Here is a 22719-nt window from a genome sequence, read left to right as displayed (position 1 = left end):
TGTCGCCCTCTGGTGGTAGCGCTCATATGTCAGAGGGAAATGCCCTGAAACCTGCACACGGAGTTCCATTCAAAAAAAGGTCTCGGCTTACATCGAAACATCAAAGTAGTGATGCGACTTTGATTGGATTTGTCAAATTTCATTGATTTCACAGAAAAAGTACACTTTTTATTAAAACTTTTATAATAAATTGCTGTATATATCCAGAAAAGCCTATTGTTGTTAAATAAAGAGCAACCCAATCACGGCGTAGGCCAACATGTTTCCATCTCACCTTCATTTTTCCCTCACTCGTGTTTTTATCGAAATAATTACTTTTTGATCGGCCACAAAAGTAGCTTGGACACACTCATGACTGTGCTTTTGTTATTAAAATCAACTTAAAACATTTGAGATCAGAATGCGCCACTACTGTCCCGCACTGTATTTTGCAGGATTATTGCCTTACAGTTAAAGGCATAGTTTGGGTGTTTTGAAGTGGGTTTGTATGGGGTACTTATCCAAAGTCAGTGTATTATCTACAGTAGATGGCGGTCGGTATGCCCCCATGGGGAAAAGCAAAAGCTGTATATCTGCTGCAGTTTTAAACTCTATATGTGCGATGCGAGAATGGAAAGCTTGACAGGTGTAGCAACAGTAACCAAAGGTGGTGAGGCTCAGCCAACGGTCAATTCCTCTATGAGTGTGTGCCAGATGTGTGCACATCAATTTAAATGAATTGTAGCGTGATGTCGAGGCTGTTTGGGCGACGCTGTGTTATTCACTTTATAATACCTTCTGGTTTATAGTTTTTCCGCAACTGACCAGGTCTTCCCTTCACACATTATTTAGGCGGGATAGACAGTCACCCAGGATAGTACTAGAAGTTATACTGTATGCACAGACACACACTTGGGTAAAAAAGTTCACACTTTTTTTCACTTTCTTGTGTTTATGAGCTCTCCTACATATAGTACGCTGTTCAATATGAATGAAAGAGGGAAATAGAGAATTACTTTGTTGGAAAACAAAGCGGCTCTGTAGTCCTTGTGGCCTTGGTTCACTGACATTGATTTCCCCGAACACTTCCAATATGCTTCACGCACCAGCCGTCTGCATCCACTCAAGTATATGAAGTTGACATGCATTCGTCCTTGCACTTTCGTGGAATGGGTTGCCATTTTCTCTTTGCAAAAGAAGCGCTGACATGGTTTTAAGAGTCTCTTTTTGCATTTTATGTGACATGAAGTAAAGTAAATATGGTGGATACGCAATTGAAACCGCTGTTTGGGTTAGTTTTAGGTCTTTAGAAATATCGTGGTTCGAGGAGCTCTCACTATTAATATACTAAATATGAGTTTTACTGCTTAAGTACAGCAAGATGTGTTGAATAAAAAGGCAAAACATTTACAACATGTATACATTCATAAACTTACAGGTTGTAGCTTCTGCAACGATTAGTAATAAAACTGATAAATTAATGAACAATTTGTTCTTGAAACTTTCTGTCTCCTTCAGTGTAATATTCTTTCAATTGGAATACTCCATTATTATGATTGCTGCAGTCTCCCTTCTCCATCTATCCAACAAGAGACTGATTAATTGTCACAATTTTCCCGCTTTGATTGCTCCCCTCAGAAGAAGTGCAACCAGAGCCGTCGACAGAGCGAGAGAGGGAGCTCTTAAAATTCAAAGGTAGATAAGGGACTCGCTTCCTCACCCACTGCCTTCCTGCGTTCCACTTCCACAGCGTTTTGACGGATTCCAGTGGAAAGGGGAGTGATGTGAAAATAAAATAAACTGGAGTCAAGAGAAAAGGAGGGAGATGAAAGAGGGATAGGTTAAGGAGAAAACCCCTCATGCCACACAGATGGATGATTATAAAATGGAGAAAAGAAAACATGCAATAAAAATGTATACCTCTCATCTACAACACAAAGTTTAAGAAGTACTTTGAAACAGAGAGTGACGTGACAAAAATTGGAGGATAAAATAGAAATATCAAGTTTATAAAAGTGAGTTCATTCAGACACTGAATGTCAAACACTGAAGACTCCACTCTTCTCTCCAACTCACACCCACATTGCCGCCATTGCCTTCTGGCAACAAGTCACGTGACACAATAACAAATGGATTGAATCAAACGATAGGTAAAGAAAAGAACATTTGATTTCTCTGTAGTGTCCTTTCTATGATGTTGTCAGACACTAACGCTCTGTCAGTGGCAAAAACAAGCACTTTTAGTGGACATAAATTGACTGAGGAATTGCCCCGAGTGATTACATTGCGGAGCGGCTGCTGGCTGCAGCGCTTTCGGTCAATACGAGACCAATTTAAAAACTTGTTGTCGCCATTAGTCAGTTAGACACAAAAACATGGGAAAATAGGGACTAGGTTGAGAAATACAGATGTTATCCTTTCAGCCAGAAGTACCCTGTTTGTTCAGGGTCATAAGAAACAAATTGGAAATGTAGAGCTGCAAAAGTTACAATAAGTCATAAATCATAGCATATGTGCCAACATAAGAGTTGTATGACCTTTGTTAGGTATGGTGTTTTTTAACGTCTTACATACAGTTTGAGCTGGAAGCCTAATCCTGTAGTGAGTGCTCACTTCTGAGTCATTTATCATCAAAATTAAAGAAGGGAAAACTTTTGCACAACCTGCACCACAAATACCCACATCTGGCTCATCATCAAAGAAAACATGCACACACACGCCCACAACTCAGCATATATAACTGGGTTATTATTACTGTCGTAACTATGCCTTCTACGTTACCGAAACCTAAAAACTTGGGAAGGATGGCTACTAAATGGCATTCAAAACATCTGTCGCATCTTAGTCGGTCAGGTAATCGGAAGTTTAGGATTTTTGATATATTTCATGAGCTCTCTCTCTAGATGCAGGACCTAGATAACCATCAGTAAACCTATGGATGTAATGCCTTTCTTTGAAGGCATCATGGTGGCTTCTTGTTTGTGGCAACTTAAAGTAATTGTGTAGGCAATTCTTTCAATAAGTTGGATATTTTGCTGTGTAATAAGTTTAATAGCTGGCACTTAACACAAAGTCTCTCATTGTGTGGACCCCTTATTACTTGGGATCCTGGTTTTGTACCAAATCACATCAGGACGGAGACCTGAAAAGAGATTTCTGACTTGTAGGAATTTTGAGTCATTCTACTCTGAATGTCTTTATGGCAATTGTTAACAATACAATCTAGGCCTCCTGGTTGTAGCCAAAGGGGAAATATTTTCCTGGGTATAATTTGTGTAACGAAAAAAGAGACGTCATTGCATGATAATCCTCCCGAAGAAACCATGAGAATGTCACTTAGGTTGGAGCTCGAGAGCGTGAAAAGGACTAAAGAACCCAGTTGGGGCACATGGTAACACCAGAGCTTATAGAAAGACACGTGTTGATTTTATGCCGCAATAGTGAGGCAAGGAGCCGCTAGTCACACACTTTTACCATCACACATGACATGAATCACCACATGCAGAGAGAAATGAATGGAGAAGTAGTCGGCAGTGGTCAAAGAGACAGAACAGCACAGAGGATCTATTTGATTAGACCCTGATGTCTGCGAGTCTCCAACAGAGAAGACATGTGGCCCGAGAGAACAGAACGAACTGTCCTTCCAGAAACGGCTTGTTCCAACATGAAGTATATTTCACCTAGAACTGCATGTGCATTTTCTGCAGGTCTCGAGCTGCTTCATACAAATCATCATGGCTGCTTATTCTTGCAGTTTTATATCAAAAGTTACACTGACCCACAAACACACGTGTGTATCATGCTTCCACAGGTAGCGCTCGTCGCTCTGCTAATGAAGCTTGGGCTGTTACAAAATCAACAGGCACATCATCATCAGCCCAATCCTGCCATCTCTCCTGGTGGCCTCAAGAGACTGTGTGTTTGCGCTTGTGCATGCGATGTAGTGAGTGCACATCGCCTTATGTGTGCATGCGCATGCTGGTTTCTTTGCCCACATGTGGGGTCAAAAGGGTGGAGAGCAGAGGGCAGCTCCCAGTCATAGCAAACGTTTGATTGGCTCTAGTTGCTGCCCTGACACAATTTGATTGGCTTTCAGGTCCAGCAGTCAGAGCAGTTGAGCAGGTAGGGGAGGGTCTTCACTCTGCTCTGTTGCTAGGTTACAGGTATACCCAATAGATGTGGAGATATAGAGATAGAGTGGAGATAGGGATGGGTGTGGATCCGTGTGTGTGTGCGTGTGTGTGTGTGTGTGTGTGTGTGTGTGTGTGTGTGTGTGTGATTGTCAGAATCAGGGAGGGGTCGGCAGGACTGAGGGTCAGAAGGGTGAGACAGAAGAGGAGCGACAAGTGAGAGACATAATTTACAAACATAATTTATCCACATTTCAAAAACCCAAAGTCACAGCTAATCCAAACAAGTGAAACGGACAGAATATGGAGAGATCTGAAGACGCCAGCATTTTCTTTGTTGTATTTCAACAGAAATGACACCAGCTTCTTCATTTTGAAGAAAAGGTTTGTAGGCTACAAAACCTAGATTACCTCAAAATGTCATGATCCCTCCACTGACTTCCTCAAAATGTACAGGTGGAGGGATGTAGTTATGACTGGCCTGCAGATCTCAGGCCTGTGGTTGGTTGATAATTTATTCAAGTGTCGTCGTATTAATCACGGACTGCTTTAGACAACACTGCTCTGAGAACAGCTGTTCTGCTGCACTTAGATTGCAATCATAGAGCGGTCAGTCGCCACTAATCGGGGTCATTTATCAATCCGGAAGACCACACACACAATGTGAATGCACTCTAATACACATACGCACACACACACACACTGATCGATGGCTGCGCTAGGCCGGTAAGAGGGATTGATGGGCGCTTAGCTGGTACTCTTTATGTGTGTGTGTGTGTGTGTGTGTGTGTGTGTGGGGGGGGGGGGGGTTTAGTCTGTGTTCGTGTGTTAGTCTGCTGGCATGAATGAGCACAGCGAGGACAAGGAGCACACAAAGGCTAAAGAGCTGTAAAGATTAGCCTCTTGTTAATTAAAATGTGTCCGTCTTGTCACTTACAACCTAGTGTGGCTCAGCATAACCTTTTTCATTTTCTGATTCATTTCCACTCCGAAAACTAACCAGCTATCTGTCAAATCTCCATGGCAACTCAGCAAACGCCATCCAGGACGACCGTGAGGTGGGGTTGAAAAATCAGGAAAAACTACAAAGTGGACCGTTTATTTCATTATTAATTAACTTATGAACAAGTCAGCGTCCAATCATAGAATCGAGTTTGAAGTTTGCAGATCTCTTTCTCTCTCTCTCTCTCTCTCTCTCTCTCTCTCTCTCGCTCTCTTTACAACTGGAGTAGGCTAAGAAAACAAACTAAGTGATGCTTTCTGTCTGTCTGTCTGTCTGTCGATCGATCTCCTCCGCTCCGTTTCAGTGCCACGGATAGCGCCACACCTACACACTCTACAGACTCTACACACAACAAACAATGCTGTCTACGCTTCTGAGAGAACAGCTAAACGATAGTCACGTGTATCTCCACCAATTATTTTGTTGTTTTTTCTATTTTAAACAATGTATGTGATGGGTAAATGTCAAATTGCATTGCAGCAGTCGATGGCACCGTTGGCACCATTAGCACTGTTAGCTTCTAGCCGGCGGTCCAGTCGTCACCATTTTGAGAACCATCGAGAAGGCGATATAAATGCTCCTCTTTTAGTATACAGCACCATTAAGTGTTTATTGAATCAAGTTATGTTAAAACTGTTGCACAACCAGGAACCAAGAAGAAGTCAAACCTCATTCTATACAGTCCGTCCAAGGCCTTTATCTGTTGGAATCATGTGTCATTATCGCTCCCTAATATTGTAAAGTGAATACAGGTCTTGTTTTGTTTATTATGGAGATCCACTTATAACCCAATTTACACAAGATGAAATTAGAATCTTCAAGGCTTAAACAAACATTTCCTCAGCGATTGCCTCCGTTGCTTTGCCCCAGGGTCTGTTTGGAGTTCTGAGCTTTCCTTAATGGCATTTTGGCATTGTTGGTGATGCTGTAAATGCAACACAACAACACAACAACAGCCACCCTGAACTTTCCTCTGGGGTCGGGGTAAGTTTGATCCAACAATATATCAGCTTTATGTTTCACAGCCTCTGGCTCTCTGCAGCAAACTGCCACCTTCCGCAGAAAGTACAGGCCCTCTGCTGATACCTGAGCCAGTAGTAGACAGTAGTGACCAAGTGTGGATGCCTCTGATGATTGGACCGCGTAAACATTCCCTCCACTTGTCCTCACTCCTCCATGGTGGTCAGGCCAAGAACATTTGGCTGTCTGAGAAAGCTGTTAGACTGCTGAGAGAAGAAGAACGAAAGCGTGAGACAGAGAGGAGGGGGAGGAACAACGGGGGAGGGAGAGGACCTTTGCTTTACTTCAGTACTGACGTGATTACGGAGCAAATACCTCTAATTCATAAATTATCTTCTACATTTTTTCTTGAAGTTGTGTTTCCATCTTTTGATCCAAAATTCCTTTCAGCCTTTTCCTCGAAACCATTATTGTTTCCACTGCTTCTGTTTTATTTCCCTGTCTCTAATCTTCTACTCTTGTTTATTCTCATCTGTCACTTTCTAAGTCTCTCTTTCAGCCAACACTTCATTTACCCATCACCTCTTCCTGGCTGGTTATCACACATATCTTCTGCTTTAACTGCTCTCTGTTCCCTTTGTCGTACTGCTGATTCATAATCTCTGTTTGGACAGAAAACAGAGGGCTGTAGCTTCTGTCCTAATTAATAACAAGAATTGGGAGAGAGAGAAAGCAAGGGCCGGGATACTGAGGCAGCCTCCTTTGCAAACTGTCTGTCTGGCACTCTGTCTCTCGGTCTATCCGCCAGACAGTCAGTGACTGTGTCTCTGTGTGTGTCAACGCTCTCGCTCTGAACCAAACTTTCCACAGATCCTGCGGTCAGGCTTGCCAGATTTGGCTTACGACTGCTATTCTTAGGCCCGTGCCATCCAGAGTCTAAATAATATGGCCTGCGCTCTCTTGTCTTTTGTCTGTCTTCTTTTTCCAACACCTGGACCTGCCTTCACTTTCACACGGTTAGAGTGCCTCTTTCACTTCGTATTATCAGAAACTGAAAGAGACGGATAAGTGGAGGGTGGGATACTAATGGAATTGGAAGAAAAAGCAGATTAAATATGGCAGCAAGGAGGGAATATGAGGACTGAAAAACACAGAACTGGTTGACTGAAGTTCACCACTGGGGGTCCAACTATAAGTAGGAAGATGTTCCTGGAGATAACGGGCTAAAGGCTCAGAATGGCATTGTGAGGAACTCGCAGAAGGTTTATCTATGACAAGGCCTCCCTCCTTTCATGTGTTTATGTTTGATATATTTTATTTGCCACATTGGATTTATTCTCCTCCTCGTTGCATATCCCTGATTAACATACAATTTGGTAATCGCCTCGCTCTCCAGGACATTAATCAAATAATTTCATTCACTTAATGAATCCGTGTTAATACGTTACCTTAACTGCTCCCTCGGCTCTCTATACCTTTTCTCCTGCGAGAGTAAATCAGTGCCAAGGGTCACACAAGTCTCTGTATAGAGCTTCCCTGAATGTTTTCAATAGCTTTGCTTCATGCCGCCTTCATAAATTTCAGATAAATTCACATTTTTGCCAGAGCAATATTCATAATCCAATCACAAAACGTGGCTTTCTCAGAGCTTATAAGCGGGGGAGCGTAAAGGTACAGTTTAATATTTACGGTGACGTGTTCTCTTAATCTCGCTCTCTTTCTGAAGTGTGTCTAATTTGTCAAATCAGCTTTACTATTGTACGGGCCTGATTCTCTTCTGACTCAAAGGGTGACTGAATTGGAGGGTTATACGGTACCAGTGAGTCACTATCAAAGCTATATTTGTGCACGGATGTGTGCGTTTGTGCTTGTGTGACTTTGTCTGCCCTGCCGGCCTGTGGATGTGTGTGAAGGTAGCCAGCAGTAGCAGGGTTGTTAATCAGATCAAACACACACATCGTGGCTCCAGATCAGATGCACGCTCTCACACACTGCCTGTGGTGGACTGAGCTGAAGGGCCCCGACCGGGTGTGACTTTGATGCTCACCACAACATCCGCTCCTCCACTCCACGACACTGCTTTTCTGCTGCTCGTCTGTCTCACGTGCCCCTCAGGACACTTACCCAGGACTTGAGTTACTCCTTTCAGATCCTCAAATAGAGCTTGGTGGTGCCTTCAAACACAGAGGATCCTCCTGTTGTAACTGGACACTCGGTGTGTAGGATCCAGATTTGGCTGTCGGTCTCAGAGGGAGGGTTGTGGTTAGTGTCACCATCTCAATGGCCACGACAGTAATAATAACCCAGTTATATATGCTGAGTTGTGGGCGTGTGTGTGCATGTTTTCTTTGATGATGAGCCAGATGTGGGTATTTGTGGTGCAGGTTGTGCAAAAGTTTTCTCTTCTTTAATTTTGATGATAAATGACTCTGATATAATTTGCATCATTGTTTCCGTGTGAAGGAAATCGACTGAAGGAAGCGTTTAAATTGATTGAAATATGAACTGAAATACATCAGACGGCTCAACAGTAAGACGTCTTTCTAGCTTTGCATTTCTTTGTTCATTTGAGTCTTAGTGAAGCAGCAAAGTCAGAGCATGTTGACAACATTAATATCGAAGTGCGTGTTTCAGTTACTGTCTGTCTTCAGCGAAGCCTTATGTTGAGCGGTGGCATCGAATCCCTCGACTCGGTTCACTAAGCAGGTGAATTCCACTACGTGTTCAAAATGTGCAGCTGTGACGTTCACTACCAATAATACCTACTACCAATAATATGTTGATTGAGCTTTACAGACATGACAAAGCATCGACTGTAATGAGCTTAAGTCAAAGGCATGAGGAATGATGGGTGTGAAAATAGCATTCTTAAAATTGTTCATAATGGGACTGAAAGGGCCAGTTGATGTCATACATAAGAGCGTATTTCAACTTCGTCGTGGTGGTGTCTAACCATGCTTTCTTAGACGTCACCACCTTCACAGATGATCAGAGGTGAAGGGAGGTTTGTTTGTAGCGCTCAAGGCATTGAACATGTGAAAACATCAGTTTCCTACCAGAAAATAAAATGTATTTATGATCGACATGAGGTTCATTACTTACGTTATTTAAGTTATAGAAAGAGGTTTATAAGGGTTTACTTCTGCCTCGTCCATTTCAAACATATTATATTCATTTCTTTATTTACTTTATTCAGGATTTGCTGTATTTCACTGTTCATTTTATTGATTGTTGTTTTAGTTTAGTTAATACAGCACATGTGCGAAATTAATCTATCCAACAAAAGAAAAAAAATCGGGTTACTCCAAATAATACCCATGCAATACTATGGAAACCTTCCATTGGAAATTTGAAAATGTATTTTTAGCATCTTATTAAATAATAATTCAATTATTAATCATTTCTCATAGTTTAATTTTGGCACCATTAGCATTCAATTCAGAAACTTCTGTTTATTTTGATACTAACAAGCAATGTTCCCATTACCATGTTTCCTCCACTATATGCAAATGTGCAGGTGTTGTGGCGACACAGACCCAGTAACAGTGAACATATAATAGAAATCCATTTGAACTCCAGGCTCAGCCATGACATTTTCAGTGTGTGTGTGTGTGTGATGTGAAAATCTTTCATAATCAATGAAGATAATGATGAGATGCAGAAGGTAACTGTGTCATATTTAAGTGTCTCATGAAGGGAGTGGAGCTAATAAGCTACATTTTAACATGTCAAACCGAATAAAACATCTTCAGGCTCATCACCCAAAGGAGCACAATGAATTTACTGTAATAAGAGACCAGCAACTATAGCGAGGCAGCTCATGCCATGGACATAGAGTAATGCTAAATATATTACAAAGGAAAAACCAAGAGGTTCTATCATCTCCTGATTCACCTCGACATACCCGATATTATAAATATGAAAGTTATTCAAAACAACAAACGGTCTTTGACCCAGGAGACCGCTGTTCGTGGGAGAAGTCTACGTCGATTTATTCCCGTATTTTAGTGACGTCACTTCCGTAGGTAGTTTAACACAAACCACGATCTTTTCCTACCTAAAGGTTAGTTGCCACATCACAGCTCAGTTGTTTTCGTGGGGACGGGAGTTTATTTATAAAGGCTGTATGCATGCAACAAGTGGAAATTGACATCATGGTCAGAAAGACATTTATAGAATTCTAGATGTACACATATACATCATGCACCCACTGCTGCAATCAGTAGAGATCACCCTCTACAACGATGTCCATCGAGGATACATTTCCAAAATTCAGCTTCAGAAATAAGTCTCATCACATCAGAATTCTGTTATCCTGCTGTTAAAAGCAATCCAGGTAAAACTGTTAACATATGGGTGAACAAAAAAACAATACAAAGGTGTGGATAGTTTGAAGTGTGATATTCAGTTCACCCTCGATAAAACCACCGTACAGTATCGGTTTGGCACTGCAGGGTTAAAGCGTGACTGATGTTGCCCAGCTGCTGTCACCGCGGCGCCTGGAGCTGTGAAAATCTTGCGTGACTTGACAGTCGATGGGAAAATAACGAGCTCAATTTAGGGGCTGTCTTCAAAATGCATGCAAAAATAGCAAAGGGAAGTATTACCAAGCTGTCACAGCTGTTAGACGGGGTGTTCAACTACAGTTCCTTTTTTCTTTATTTGATTAATTCAGGTGCATTCACTCCAGTCCAGCCAGACACTTTAGCGTACAGCAGTTCCAACAATGGGTCGTCACGGTTGACCTTTACATATTTATGTGGCCCTTAACCCTATACCCTGCCTTTGCATAACCCAGCGGCTGTTGCCCCATTAAGGCGGCTGGTGTGCTGCCGATGGGTCCAACACGTCTCTCAGTAGTTCTGGACACAGTATTTGGACCAGCCTCCCTGTAATCCCCTCGACTGGGACGTGGCTGCTCCTGCTTTAGAGGAGATGAAGACGATGCTTCTCACTGTGGAAAGTCGTGCAGGCGCTTTGATGCTTTATACACTTGGGCTTTTTCAAAGCACTTGTCCAGTTCTTCTGCTCCCTTGCACCTTCCTCTCTCTCTAACCCTCCGCCCCCACTATGCCGGCTCCGATCGATCCGACCATGTCTCCCAGTCCCACATGTCATCTTTTTTTCTTTGACACAGCTCTCCTCTACCCACTGCTTGGTATTCTAGAGTGGAAATGCATGCACCATCGCAGATCCATCAGCTCCGATCGGAATGCCGCACCACGGCTCGGGGAACTGGAGGGATGAGAAGGGTGGAGGGAGGGAGGGATGGAGTGTGAGAGGGCAGGTCAGCTGCATGTCGACATCCTTCCGGGACCAAAGCCTCAGGCTGGCGGGGTAAAAGAGAGAGAGAGAGGAATGGCAGAGGACGAGAGTAAAGAATAAGAGCACATTTTTATTTCCGAGGGGCCACTTTTGTTAATATCCATTTCCTTTCAAATCAGCCTCTCTGAGGAATTCAGGGAGCACACAAGTTCTTAGAGCTCAATATGCTGAAGGAGAGAATAGATTTCAGAGCCAAGGTGCTCTCATAAATTACAACCTCGTATTTGTTAAGTTTAGGCTCCATGTAGGTAGTGTACAATAAGTGTAATAATGACTTCAAGCTCACTTCTCTCATGACTGCAGCTCACACAGTGGGCTCCTGACAGTCAAAGGACGAACTCATTTTATCTTTCTCTATTCTATTCACATGAAGTCAAATGAACTTTATTTATCGGTGGTTGAGACAGCTCAACTCACTGCAACAGAAAGAAAACACATTGCAAATATGACAAATAAATGATAAAACATTTTGCCCACTTTGACAACACATAGGCAGCAGTTGAAAAGAAAAAGAACAGACACACAAAAAAACATGATCAACTCCAACAAATATGGAGAAGAGCTACAGAGGAAGGATTGCAGGACAGACAGGCTTCTGCATGAGACGGAGGAGACGAAGCAGTAATATAGTTACAAAATAGAGCAACTGTATTGCAATAAGTAAATAAAGTACATAACATGAATGTTCAGTGTAGTAAGTCAAAGGCTTTCTGGCAAAGAGTGCTTCGTGTTTATAATGGATTTTGCACTTTAAATATGTACTGACAGATTTCCATCCATCCCTGAAATATGTTTGTAGAGTTTGACTTTACTCCTGTCACGATGGAATCCATATTAATTTAGGTTGTGGGTTAAAAGAGATGACGGATGTAACAGGTTAATACAGTCATTGTGCCCCAGCGTGGCATTTCTGTCTGTTTGAGCAAAACTATGTGAAGAAACGGTCCACAAGCAGCTTTTCATCACATTCCTCTGTAATGTATACGCTGCTTTTTCTTCTCTTTTTTTTTTACTCACTTTTCTCTATTCAACTCGCTCATCATCCCTTCCTTCTCTTGTCAGAGCGGAGGGAGAAGCGCTGATGGCATCGACGGTGTCTCTTCATTTATCGCTGTCTTTCTTTTGCGCTCTTCCTCTCCAAAGCCTCTCTGTGTGTTCTCCCCCATGGCTTTCCTCTACAGCAGTGCGTTGCCTTGGTAATTACCAGTTGTCTTAAACAGACAGATGGAATAAGTGAGAGTGACGGGCAATTTTCCCAGTGCCTGTTTTCCCCGTTCATGTGCACGCAACTCCTTTTAGCGTGTGCGTTCTGAATGCACACTTCTTAACTTCTCACCATCTCTTTTGCAGTCTCTCTCCTCACATCCCTGCTTTCATTCTCTCACTGTGAGTTTGCGTTTGTGCACTTGTCATGTGTGTTTGAGAGAGAGAGTGTGTGTGTGTTGGGTGGTTGTGGGGAATTACCTGACAGAATGTGTTAGTCCAGGATGGTAGTGGGACCGTTTCATCTCCTGCTGTGTGTTGGCCATTTTAGATGCCGGTTGTCACTCTGGACCTGTGCCCCAGGAGGGATCGCTGCTGTCCCGACCTCTTCTCTTTTCTCCCAGCATGCCCCTAACGCAGCAGTGGAGAAAAGAAAATGACTATTCCTGTCTTTAAACTGTCAGGGCAAGAGAATATGTGGATGGAGAAAAGAGCGATAGGCAAACAAGGGAGGAGCAGCAGCTCTGTGTTTAGTGTTTATATGACGGACTGACTGATGAACATGACGTCAGAGTTCACCTACAAGTATTCATTTTCCCACACTCTCTTCCAGGCTGGCATGATCAGGATGGAGCAAGAGGAGTTTTTTATCGAACCGGTGGAGAGGGGCGACGGAGTGAGAGGAGAGGATGAGGAGGGAGAAGGAGGAAGGACACACGTCGTCTATCGCTCCTCCGCCGTAAAGAAAGCGCCCGTCAGCAGCACGGCAGCAGACTTCCACTCCAGAGGTCAGTCTGTGGCTCCGGCTGAGCCATCCTCCACTCGTACACACCCTTCACTGAATGCTGCACTCTTCAGCTCTGTGCTTTATTTTACTCCCATCTTCTCCATTTTCTTCCCTGACATGTGGAAATAATGATACGACACTGACTGCAAGCTAAGTCCCCGATCAGTCATCCTAAATGGGAAACCTACAGACTGTTTGTTGTCATCAATGTTCTCTGCAGTACATCTTGAACACTTCACAGACCATACTCCCCTGAAATAAACTAGTATCTCAAGCCATTCTTCCCTCAAACACACCTGCTTATATAATCTTAACTATTATATGCAAAGACAGCATGTCACAGCGTGAGCATACCCTACTGTCAAAGAGATTACACCTACGCACACGCTCAAACGCATCCTCCTCATTTTCCAGTGAGAAAGGAGCGACATATGGAGACGCACGTGTTTGATTGGTAAGGTAACACCCTCTGTATCTTTAATAGAATTATACACTGCCGTGGCTGCCTCCACGATTAACAGCTGGCACTCAAGTCATTGGTTTCTCGTCGTCTGCCTCCATTTGCCACTCCACAGATGAAATAAATGAAGTGAAACAACAAGTCGGGCTATTCTTTTAGAGGAAGCATAATACTTAGAGTTTGACACAGCGTGTCGGCTCTGGGGTATGAAGGAAGGAAGATAAATGTGTGTTAAAATGGGCTTTAAAACTCAAGGTCTGAACACTATCGCGTGAGCAGAATTATATTTCCATCATACGAATTCAGCTGTTCATCAGTTTGTATCTTGTATTACCCTCAAATCTTATGTCTTTACAATGAAATTAGAAAAGGTGATCATGAGTTTGTTCAATTTACTTCAAGGTCATGTCTGGTATGTTGACACAAGAGGAATTTAATCAATTTAATTGTGTTTTTTTAATTTATCTTTTAGCTGAGCGCATAATAAGTGGAAGTTTTGATCAATTTGGAAGTTGAGAATATGCATATCATTTTTCGTGGAAGTCTTAATATCACTTAACACTTGAATTTTACTCACAATAAAAATCTTTCAAACTAATGTGAAGTTGATCAGATATATTGTTGCTTTAGGTTTTTTATCTATAATATTAAGGCTTCTATTAGCATTGTTTAATGGCTATTTTGTGAGAAAGAAGGCCTATGGCCCAGTGATGATATATTTGCAGTATTACCAAATGTCTGTTATATTCCCAGAACAAAAATGCTGTGTTATAGTTGTCGTCCAGTGAATACACACAAATATTTGAACGATGTATACAATTCTGAAAACTTGCATCAACAAAAAGACTCCAGACTGCTAAGCTCTGAGCTCTGAATCCCATTGTTTCAACTCAAATAGAGATTCAACCAGGGCTCAAATCTCAAGCATCAGCCTGCAGGGAAGGATGCCTTTCTCAGGCTTGTGCCGAAGTGGCTGCCCAGTCACAGTGATTGGTCTGATGCCCACAAGTCAATCAATTGTGACCCCAACCTGTGCAAGAGTCTGCATCTCAACTAATCACCAAAGCAAAAGTGTTCTCACAGAATCAAGTCTCTCCCATGTTGGACAGGAGCGAGACGAAGCGCTTTATAACAAGTGTATCACAATAGACGAGATCTGTGTCTTCCTATTCTGAGCAGTTGACTCAAGAATGTCTAATAATATACAGAGAGAGAGAGTTTCCATAGGAACACCCAGTGAGGACAGACTGCATTAGAGTAACACAGATCTGCTCCCACTGTTACTGATACCTGGCAGTACATCCACACACACACACACACACACACACTCGCATATACAGGATGTAACCACACGCAGCTTACACAACTCCCTTGATCATACATTTACACTTCTGAACACACATACGTGCTGCATGCACGCAGACACACACACACACACACAACACGTCTCACTGCTCCTTGTTGTCTTTGAATCTTTCTTTCTAATGAAGAGTGGGGTGCAGATCAATAGCGTAGGATAGAGCAGGCCACAGTGTGTGTGTGTGTGTGTGTGTGTGTGTGTCTTTGTGTCTGTGTGCGTGCATGTATGGCGTGGGCATGAGTTCTGTGGTCGTCTGGCTTTGAGTGCTGGGATTTTTCAAGGCCAAGCAGACAGAGAGACAGACAGACAAGCAGGCATGTGCTGCTCCCAGTAGCATTTGATGTGGATCTCTCTCTCTCTCTCGCTCTCGCTCTCTCTCTCTCTCTCGCTCTCGCTCTCTCTCGCTCTCTCTCTCTCTCTCTCGCTCTCTCGCTCTCTCTGGTTCTCTTCTTTCTTTCCTTTTTATCTTTGTCTTAGCTATTCTAGAACCACAGCATTATGTAAACATAGGTTTACCTTCCAGTTGTTACATCATATCACTGTAATATCACAGCCGTGTGGATGCATAGGAAGCACGTTATAGACCCTGCTGCCATTACACCTCTTTTCCTGTAAGAAAAAAGAACAAAACAAAAACGTCCTGTCCTCTTTTATTCCCTCATATCGTCTTTCTCAGACAATCGCTCCTTCCCGTAGATCAATCAGGGACATGAGCGAATTAATTCATAATCAATCAATCATTTCTGGACATCTCTTTCGCCCGGCATGCTTAATTCACAGGCAGTTATTGAATGTTGGACTCATTTCCTGGCTAAAGACAGAGGGAAGAAAGTTATATTTAGCAAGGTAATAGAGGAGCTCAAGAAGGAGAGAAAGAGAGCTGAATAAGGAGCGAGATTGATTGGGTTCCTACACCATGAGCTGAGGAGGTGTGAATCAATGTCCTAAGTGGAGCGAGAAAGCTTTATTATCAATGTGGCACACTCGTCAATGAATCGCTGCGCCGATAGAAATCGAAGGATTGCCGTTATTATTTTTCTGGGCGGACAGGGCTCCGTCCTCCAATCTGTCTTTTCTTCGCCCCTTACGATTTCATTTGATCTCCTGCTTTTATCTGTGGTTTTCATCAGGGTCTCTCTGTTCTACTCATTTTATTTCCCTTTTTTTCTGTGGGGTTTACTGTAGCTTTACGTGCGACTTTCTTTGCCCCAAACCAACTCATTTTATTTTTTTTTTTGAGGCTGGACATTGAGGGTTGGGGTTTGGTATTTCGCTCGCGGGACTGGTGTGTTGCTTCAATTGTGTGTCTAAGCATGCGTGTGCGTGCCAGTGCAGTGTTGTGTTCAGGGTACTGAGACTTGCCCAAACAGATGGACTACCAGAGGGCTTTTTCCCATAATTCCCCTCACCTAGTCTGCTACCTGTACTAAACAACCCACAAAATTATTATAGATAAAATTCACAACTTTCCTAACTTTTTTCTTGTTTGATTACGCCTTGCAGCGCTACAGAAGCAACACGTTCGACTGTTGTATTTTGGTAGCATGGTATCTATCATTCAGCTTGCGTACGGCGTTACAGAATTGTCTTACAAAGTGCAGTCCTTTGTGGCTGACTTGTTTTCATTGACATTTCAGAGATCTGTATTGTTCTCGAGGCAGAAAGGCTCCCTGCAGCCTCCAGGGCAATGCGATTTCAATTAGCTGGTGGGCTGACACTGGGCGGAGGTCTGAGACAGCCACACAGGACTCCATGCAGAGGCCAGTGGGGGCTCCCTCGGGAACCCACTCTCTCACTTTACTCCCTCCTTCTTTTTCCTTCTTTCTCTGTCTCTGCCGGTGTGACACAAGGAGAGACATATGGTGCAAGGGCTTTAAGAGGAGACTCGTGACGAAGCACTTAGAGATGTGAGCACGCACACACACACCTCATAAATGGCCTGAACTCATCTTCAGTGTGTAACAGGGGGTCCCAGTAGGCACTTTGCAGTACAGCGTGCCTCTTGTTGAAATCCCAAATAGCCACTTGAACAACCCCGATAAAGTGACACTCTTCTTATGTCCTTATGAGGCTTATTTAAGAGATTGTGCTGAGAACATCCTCTAAATCCTTTACCTTGGTCCTGCACTTCCACAAGCTGGAGGTACATTGAAGGGAAATTCCTAAACCCATGTCTTATTTTTGTAGTTTTGGCTTTCATTACAATGCTAAATAGAAGTCCGACGTAGGGATGCACTGATGCAACTTTTTCAGACACCCGGGCTTTGGGTGGGTCGGCGGGTAGCAAGTACCGATCAGATACCAGCTGTTTGCCTTCCCTCTGTGTGTGTGTGAGGTCACGTCAGGCTTGACTTAAACATTGAATTTAACAAATAAATACACAGATATAAACTTCCGGAGTTATTTATTATCAAATAGTAACAGTCGACCAGCAGCAACTTGGTAAAATTAAGTTAAACAGGAATTAAATCTCGAGTACAAAATATATTATTAACAGGAATTTTAATTCATATGTAGATCTTTTTTAAACAGGAATTAAATCTCTAGTACAAAATATATATACAAACATAGAATTGAACTGAATAGATTTGCCACATTGTCACCGATACCTGATCCAGCTATTTTTGGGAAGAACAAACAAAGGTGAACATTAAAATGATTCCTAAAAATGTCAATTCAACTTAGACTGTTTCTACTTGCTGTTGTTACAAAGTCTTCCTGTGTTTTGAGGGATGATTACTGACCTTTTGAGGTGTGAAAGTGATTCAGATAATGTCATTAAACTTGTCTGACCACTATATTTACAAAAACAGAAAATCTCTTGTAATCCCAATTTAGCAGATAAATTGCATTTACACAATCGAGTTCCTCAAAACACCACACATCTCTTTTCTTAACTGTGAGATGAATGCCTCTCTTGCCTTTTCCATTTCCTTGCCAGGTTCCCTGATGCAACATATTCCCATTTCAGCACAGTCTTCCCATTTGCCCCAAAGCAAAATTGTCTGTGAAAGCCCTAGACTGAATAAAACCAGGAGCCGTCTGTAATGAGTGTCTTTAGGCTGCTGCTTTGAGCTCTAAACGCAGTAGGTTTAGAGGGGAATTCCTTTACCACATATATATCTATAGAGCTTATGTCAACAATGGCATCTGCCAAGGCTTTTCTGAGGCATTTTCAGCACAAAAAAACAAAGTTCTCCAGAACCTGGACACATTAACTTCAGTGAACCGTTATAGCGTGGATAACTATGGGTTGTCCAAAATGTAAGTATACTCTCTTCAGGACAGGAAGGTGTTACTTGAGTCACTTAAGACTTCAAATTATAAAAGTTTTGACTTGTTTTGTATCCATCAAATAAAACTCTATAACAAAGTATTTGTTTGGCCACATTGTAGCAGCAGCTGATTTCAAGTCAGCAGAACAGCGGCGCCACATTCTGTTTCACAGCTTGCATTTTGAACGAAACATGTGTTTTATGTATGTAATAACGTGCAATGCCATATAATAATATGGGTGTTATATTGGGCAGTCAGGAGCCACTTTAGCTCAGCAGTGTACATCAGTGCACACCTGCATAAGCACACGCACGTGAGCCAAGCAGAAACATACACACACTAAAGACCAAACACATACGCTGGTGCTGTGCACTGTACACACACACACACACACACACAGTATATACTATATATGTGGGAATGAGTACTGGCCCAGGTGTGCCTCTGGGAGGAAATTACAGTGTTAGGATGGGGGGGAAGTATTTTAGCAGCCAGCTGCTTCCTTTCTCGCTCTCTGCGGCCACCGGTTCCATCCCGAGAGAGCACGTCTGGCTTTTTTACCACACTCAGCATGTGTGTGCGTGTGCGCAGTCATGCATTTTGGCATGTATGCGTACGTCCCTGTGTGTTTTGCAGGTTTTATTTCTTGCCTGTTTCGCTCATGACTGACTGACGGCATGTGTGCGTCCACCGGCGGTGCGTCCGTGTGCCGGGCCGGCGCCGCGGTCCTCTGTGTGTTCTCCCTCTGGCTCGCCTGACTCCTCACCTGCTGGTAAGCTCCCAGCAGGCCCCTCTATTGAGCCATCACTCAGCGTGCCACAGCGGTGCCTTTAAACAGAGCAGGACTCCTGGGATAATAGCAGGGCGCGACCGACCTCTGCTCCGGTCTGCAGCCACCGCTGCCGCAATGACCCACGCACAGTCTGTGTGTGGGTCCCTTTCTGTCTGTGAGACAAAAAGAGAGTGAGCAAGCAGAGGATGGGATGGAGCAGAAGGGCCACCTTGGAGGGATGAAGGAGTATCGTGTTATTACACACTTAGTGATTAAGAGTGTCACTATAATCATGGTGATCATAGTGACATAGCAGTAAGCCTTTGGTGCTGCCTCTGATGTGTGGCGTTCATATTTTCAATACCAGACTTTTGATGTCAAAATCCTGCTATACAACAATGTGTGAGTCCTTGTGTTTTTATTATTATTTATTTCTGATGTACAATGATGATCATCGGGTCCAGATAAAAGTATTTTGATAACAAAGCAGTGGTCCCAATCTGGAGGACTCGGGATGACGACCTGAATCGATAACACTGTAACATTTAGCATTTCCTCGTAAAGATTTGTTTTTATTGTGTCCTGGTCTCTCAGCCCAGTATCTCTCGTTATTACATCCATGATCGCCATGAATGCCAATGCAAAAAGTAGTGTGCCGTAGATGTAGTGAGGTGGAAAGTAGGAGCGTGAAGGTCAGTTTAGTGTATGGGTGTGTCATGAATAGTTTGTGTCCAGTCACAGACCTGCACTTAATGCCGCATTGCTGACTCTAACTTCATATGTCTGTAATGTTTTCCTAACCGTAACCACCTGAGATAAAGAATCTTAAAAAATGTTGACGTTGAAAGATAAAAACAAAACATGGTCAATGATTCTTTGCTGACTGAAAATACACAGTTGAGTTTGACCTTTTCAGAGGCCTGACGTGTTGAGTAAGATAAGAGATATAATGTATGTCAAGCATAGGGTTCGTGTTTTCACAGAATGTGTTTGATTACATTAGAGAATGCATTCAGCCATGATGATTAGATCATACAGCTGTCTAGATGTACTCGTATTTTCTTTCACAGTTTAGGTCCTTAAAAGTGCAATTCAGAGCATTAATAAAGCAGCGAACCACGATGAAACGAGATAGTGGAGTAACGTCACCTTACTTTGTTTACATGCATGCTTTTAGTGCACTGCCCTCATACGGCGGTGACAAAAGGAAACGGCATTGTTCCGGAAGCACCCACCTTCAGGTCAACACTGTTAGCGCTGTTAGCGGCGAACCGCCGACTCAGCAGACGCCATGTTAAGAGCCGTTTGAGAGGCAATGGGAGATGCTCCCAATCTCCTATAAATTATCTTTAACAAAGACAAAACAGTTCAGATAGAAACTATTTTGTGTTTGAGAATACATGAGCACTGGCCCTGTGCATGCTATCGCTTGACGATGAATGCGCAACAGTAATATTCACACATAATATCATCGTATCTTCATTTTCATGATGCAGGATTAAATGCAGAGCTCGCACAAAGCAGCAGGTACAACTGTGTGACGACCATTACGTGCAGCCGACCTCCCTGGAGGTGGCCAGTGTCCTGTGATGGCATCCGTTATGTAACCAGCCAACCTAAGGGACAGAAGCTCATGGAAGAGGAGATGGCGTGTGACTTCCTTCCTCCCACTTCTGTCACAATGCCGCATACACACTCTGTACACATGCACGCACAAACACACATGCTGTGTTAAATCTGGCACTCCTCAGAGAAGTGTGGGAGCCATTGCCATCGCCGAATAAGCTTCCTCGATATGCATGCTTGAGCAGGAAAATGTGTGATTGTTTTCTAATTAAGCTCCTACACAGTACGAGCAGTCACTAACTGAAGCACCGTGTAGGTTAATGTAGCAGTGCGTCTGTAAAGAGGATGAAATACTATGATTCAGAGGTTAATGGAGCCTCTCATGTAGACGAGGCTTTCATCTGGAGACCCAAATGCATTCACCACTATTACAGCTGTGTGTGTGTGTGTGTGTGTGTGCGTGTGTGTGTGTGTGTGTGTGTGTGTGTGCGTGTGCGTGCAGCAGTTATCTACTTCAATGAGGAGTAAACGTGTTCCTCATTGAAGTGTGCGGTGGTGCCCTGTTAGTGCTATGTCTCTATAAATTCTATATTGCTGCCGTGATGATTGTGTATGTTGCCAGAAACATGAAACAATAGAAATGTGGCAAAACCGCATCCCATAATCTTCATCTGCTGATTGCGTTTCTTGTCATGGATGTGCGTTGACATGCACGCTCAGTAACTGTTCATCCATATTGTAGCACTTTTTTAACTTGTACATTAAGCACGAACGTTTATTCTTCACCTTGGATGTAGTTACTTAAAGTTCACTTTCTAGCTCTTTCCAGAGTTTTCAACTGTATTATTTTCACAAGCTAGAAGTCCTTACAGTCCTTTGGGTGAAATTACAATGGCTACTCATCCGTCATGTCAACAGATGCAGCCCCATGCCAACTAAGCACAGTCCATCTGCTGATGAAGATCATGTGAAACGGTGGAAATCACCAGCAAAGGATTCTTAGTCGTAGAGTGCGTTGCTACTTGTTTACACAATGGCAATAATGCTCAGACGGCTGCTGTCTGATTAGCAGAGTGATGTGTGGTGGTGGGAGTTTGTTCGGCTGCAGTTCATTTGCCACTGTGCACCCTGGGGGGGGGGAGCTCAAGTGAATGAAACACAGCTCTGTGCTTCTTTATTGAACGACGGCGATAATACCAGCCATGGGCATCGAGGACAGAAAAGTTTACGGTTCAGACGGTGGGTTGAAAATGGGCAGTTTAAACAAGTGATGAAGAACTGTTGGATCTCTGTACGTAAGAGAGAGGGGGAGGAGGGAAAGAGAAAATTCAATCATCTTCCTACGTCGTCATTTCTTTGCTCCCACGGAGCGTGCTGATGTGTCTTGTAGCATTAGTCTGATGTGTTCAGATATAGCTCAAATAAAAGTGGAGAATAGCTGCAGAGATCAGAGGGAGGAGAAAACAAGGCCCGCTTAGAGCTTAGCAGGGGCTGAAAATACACAGTTGCCATTCTGTTTACTGCACCCAATGAACCGGAGTGATCCTTCTCTTTCTCCAGACTTCCCACCATCGCTCAGAACTCTGGGAGATTTTTGAAAAGATTCCCAATCAAGCTGACAATCCCCAGTGTCCTGGCTTGAGCTCGTTCTACTCGACTCTACTCTGTGTGTGTTTTCTACTAGAAGCTAACCCCTGCCTTCGCTGTCTTCCGTTGACCTCTACTGCTCATCTTTTTCTTGCTGTGCTCCCCCACAAACCATCTGTCCCTTCTTTTTATTTTCGCTGTCGAGCATCCGGGTAACGTTAGTTTTCCAGCATCTGGTTAACACCAGTATATTAATAATGCATGTAACGTTAGCTAGCACATTACTGCTGGGGGTGGTCAGTAGTGTGCTC

At 43.2% G+C, this 22719-nt stretch overlaps 1 protein-coding gene across 1 annotated transcript in view; it reads left to right on the top strand.

The window, feature by feature from the left end:
• The window catches only part of LOC306777458 (A disintegrin and metalloproteinase with thrombospondin motifs 2-like), a 103328-nt gene that overhangs the window by 33111 nt on the left and 47498 nt on the right, over nucleotides 1–22719 (top strand). Inside the window, exon 3 of the mRNA XM_079268580.1 lies at nucleotides 13214–13388. Within this exon, the coding sequence (XP_079124706.1) occupies nucleotides 13214–13388 (175 nt within the window). The remainder of the gene's footprint in view (nucleotides 1–13213; nucleotides 13389–22719) is intronic.

Source organism: Melanostigma gelatinosum (assembly GCF_949748355.1).
Source record: "Melanostigma gelatinosum genome assembly, chromosome: 5".
NCBI classification, from domain to species: Eukaryota; Metazoa; Chordata; class Actinopteri; order Perciformes; family Zoarcidae; genus Melanostigma; species Melanostigma gelatinosum.
This window is presented reverse-complemented; position numbering and strand designations above follow the sequence as displayed.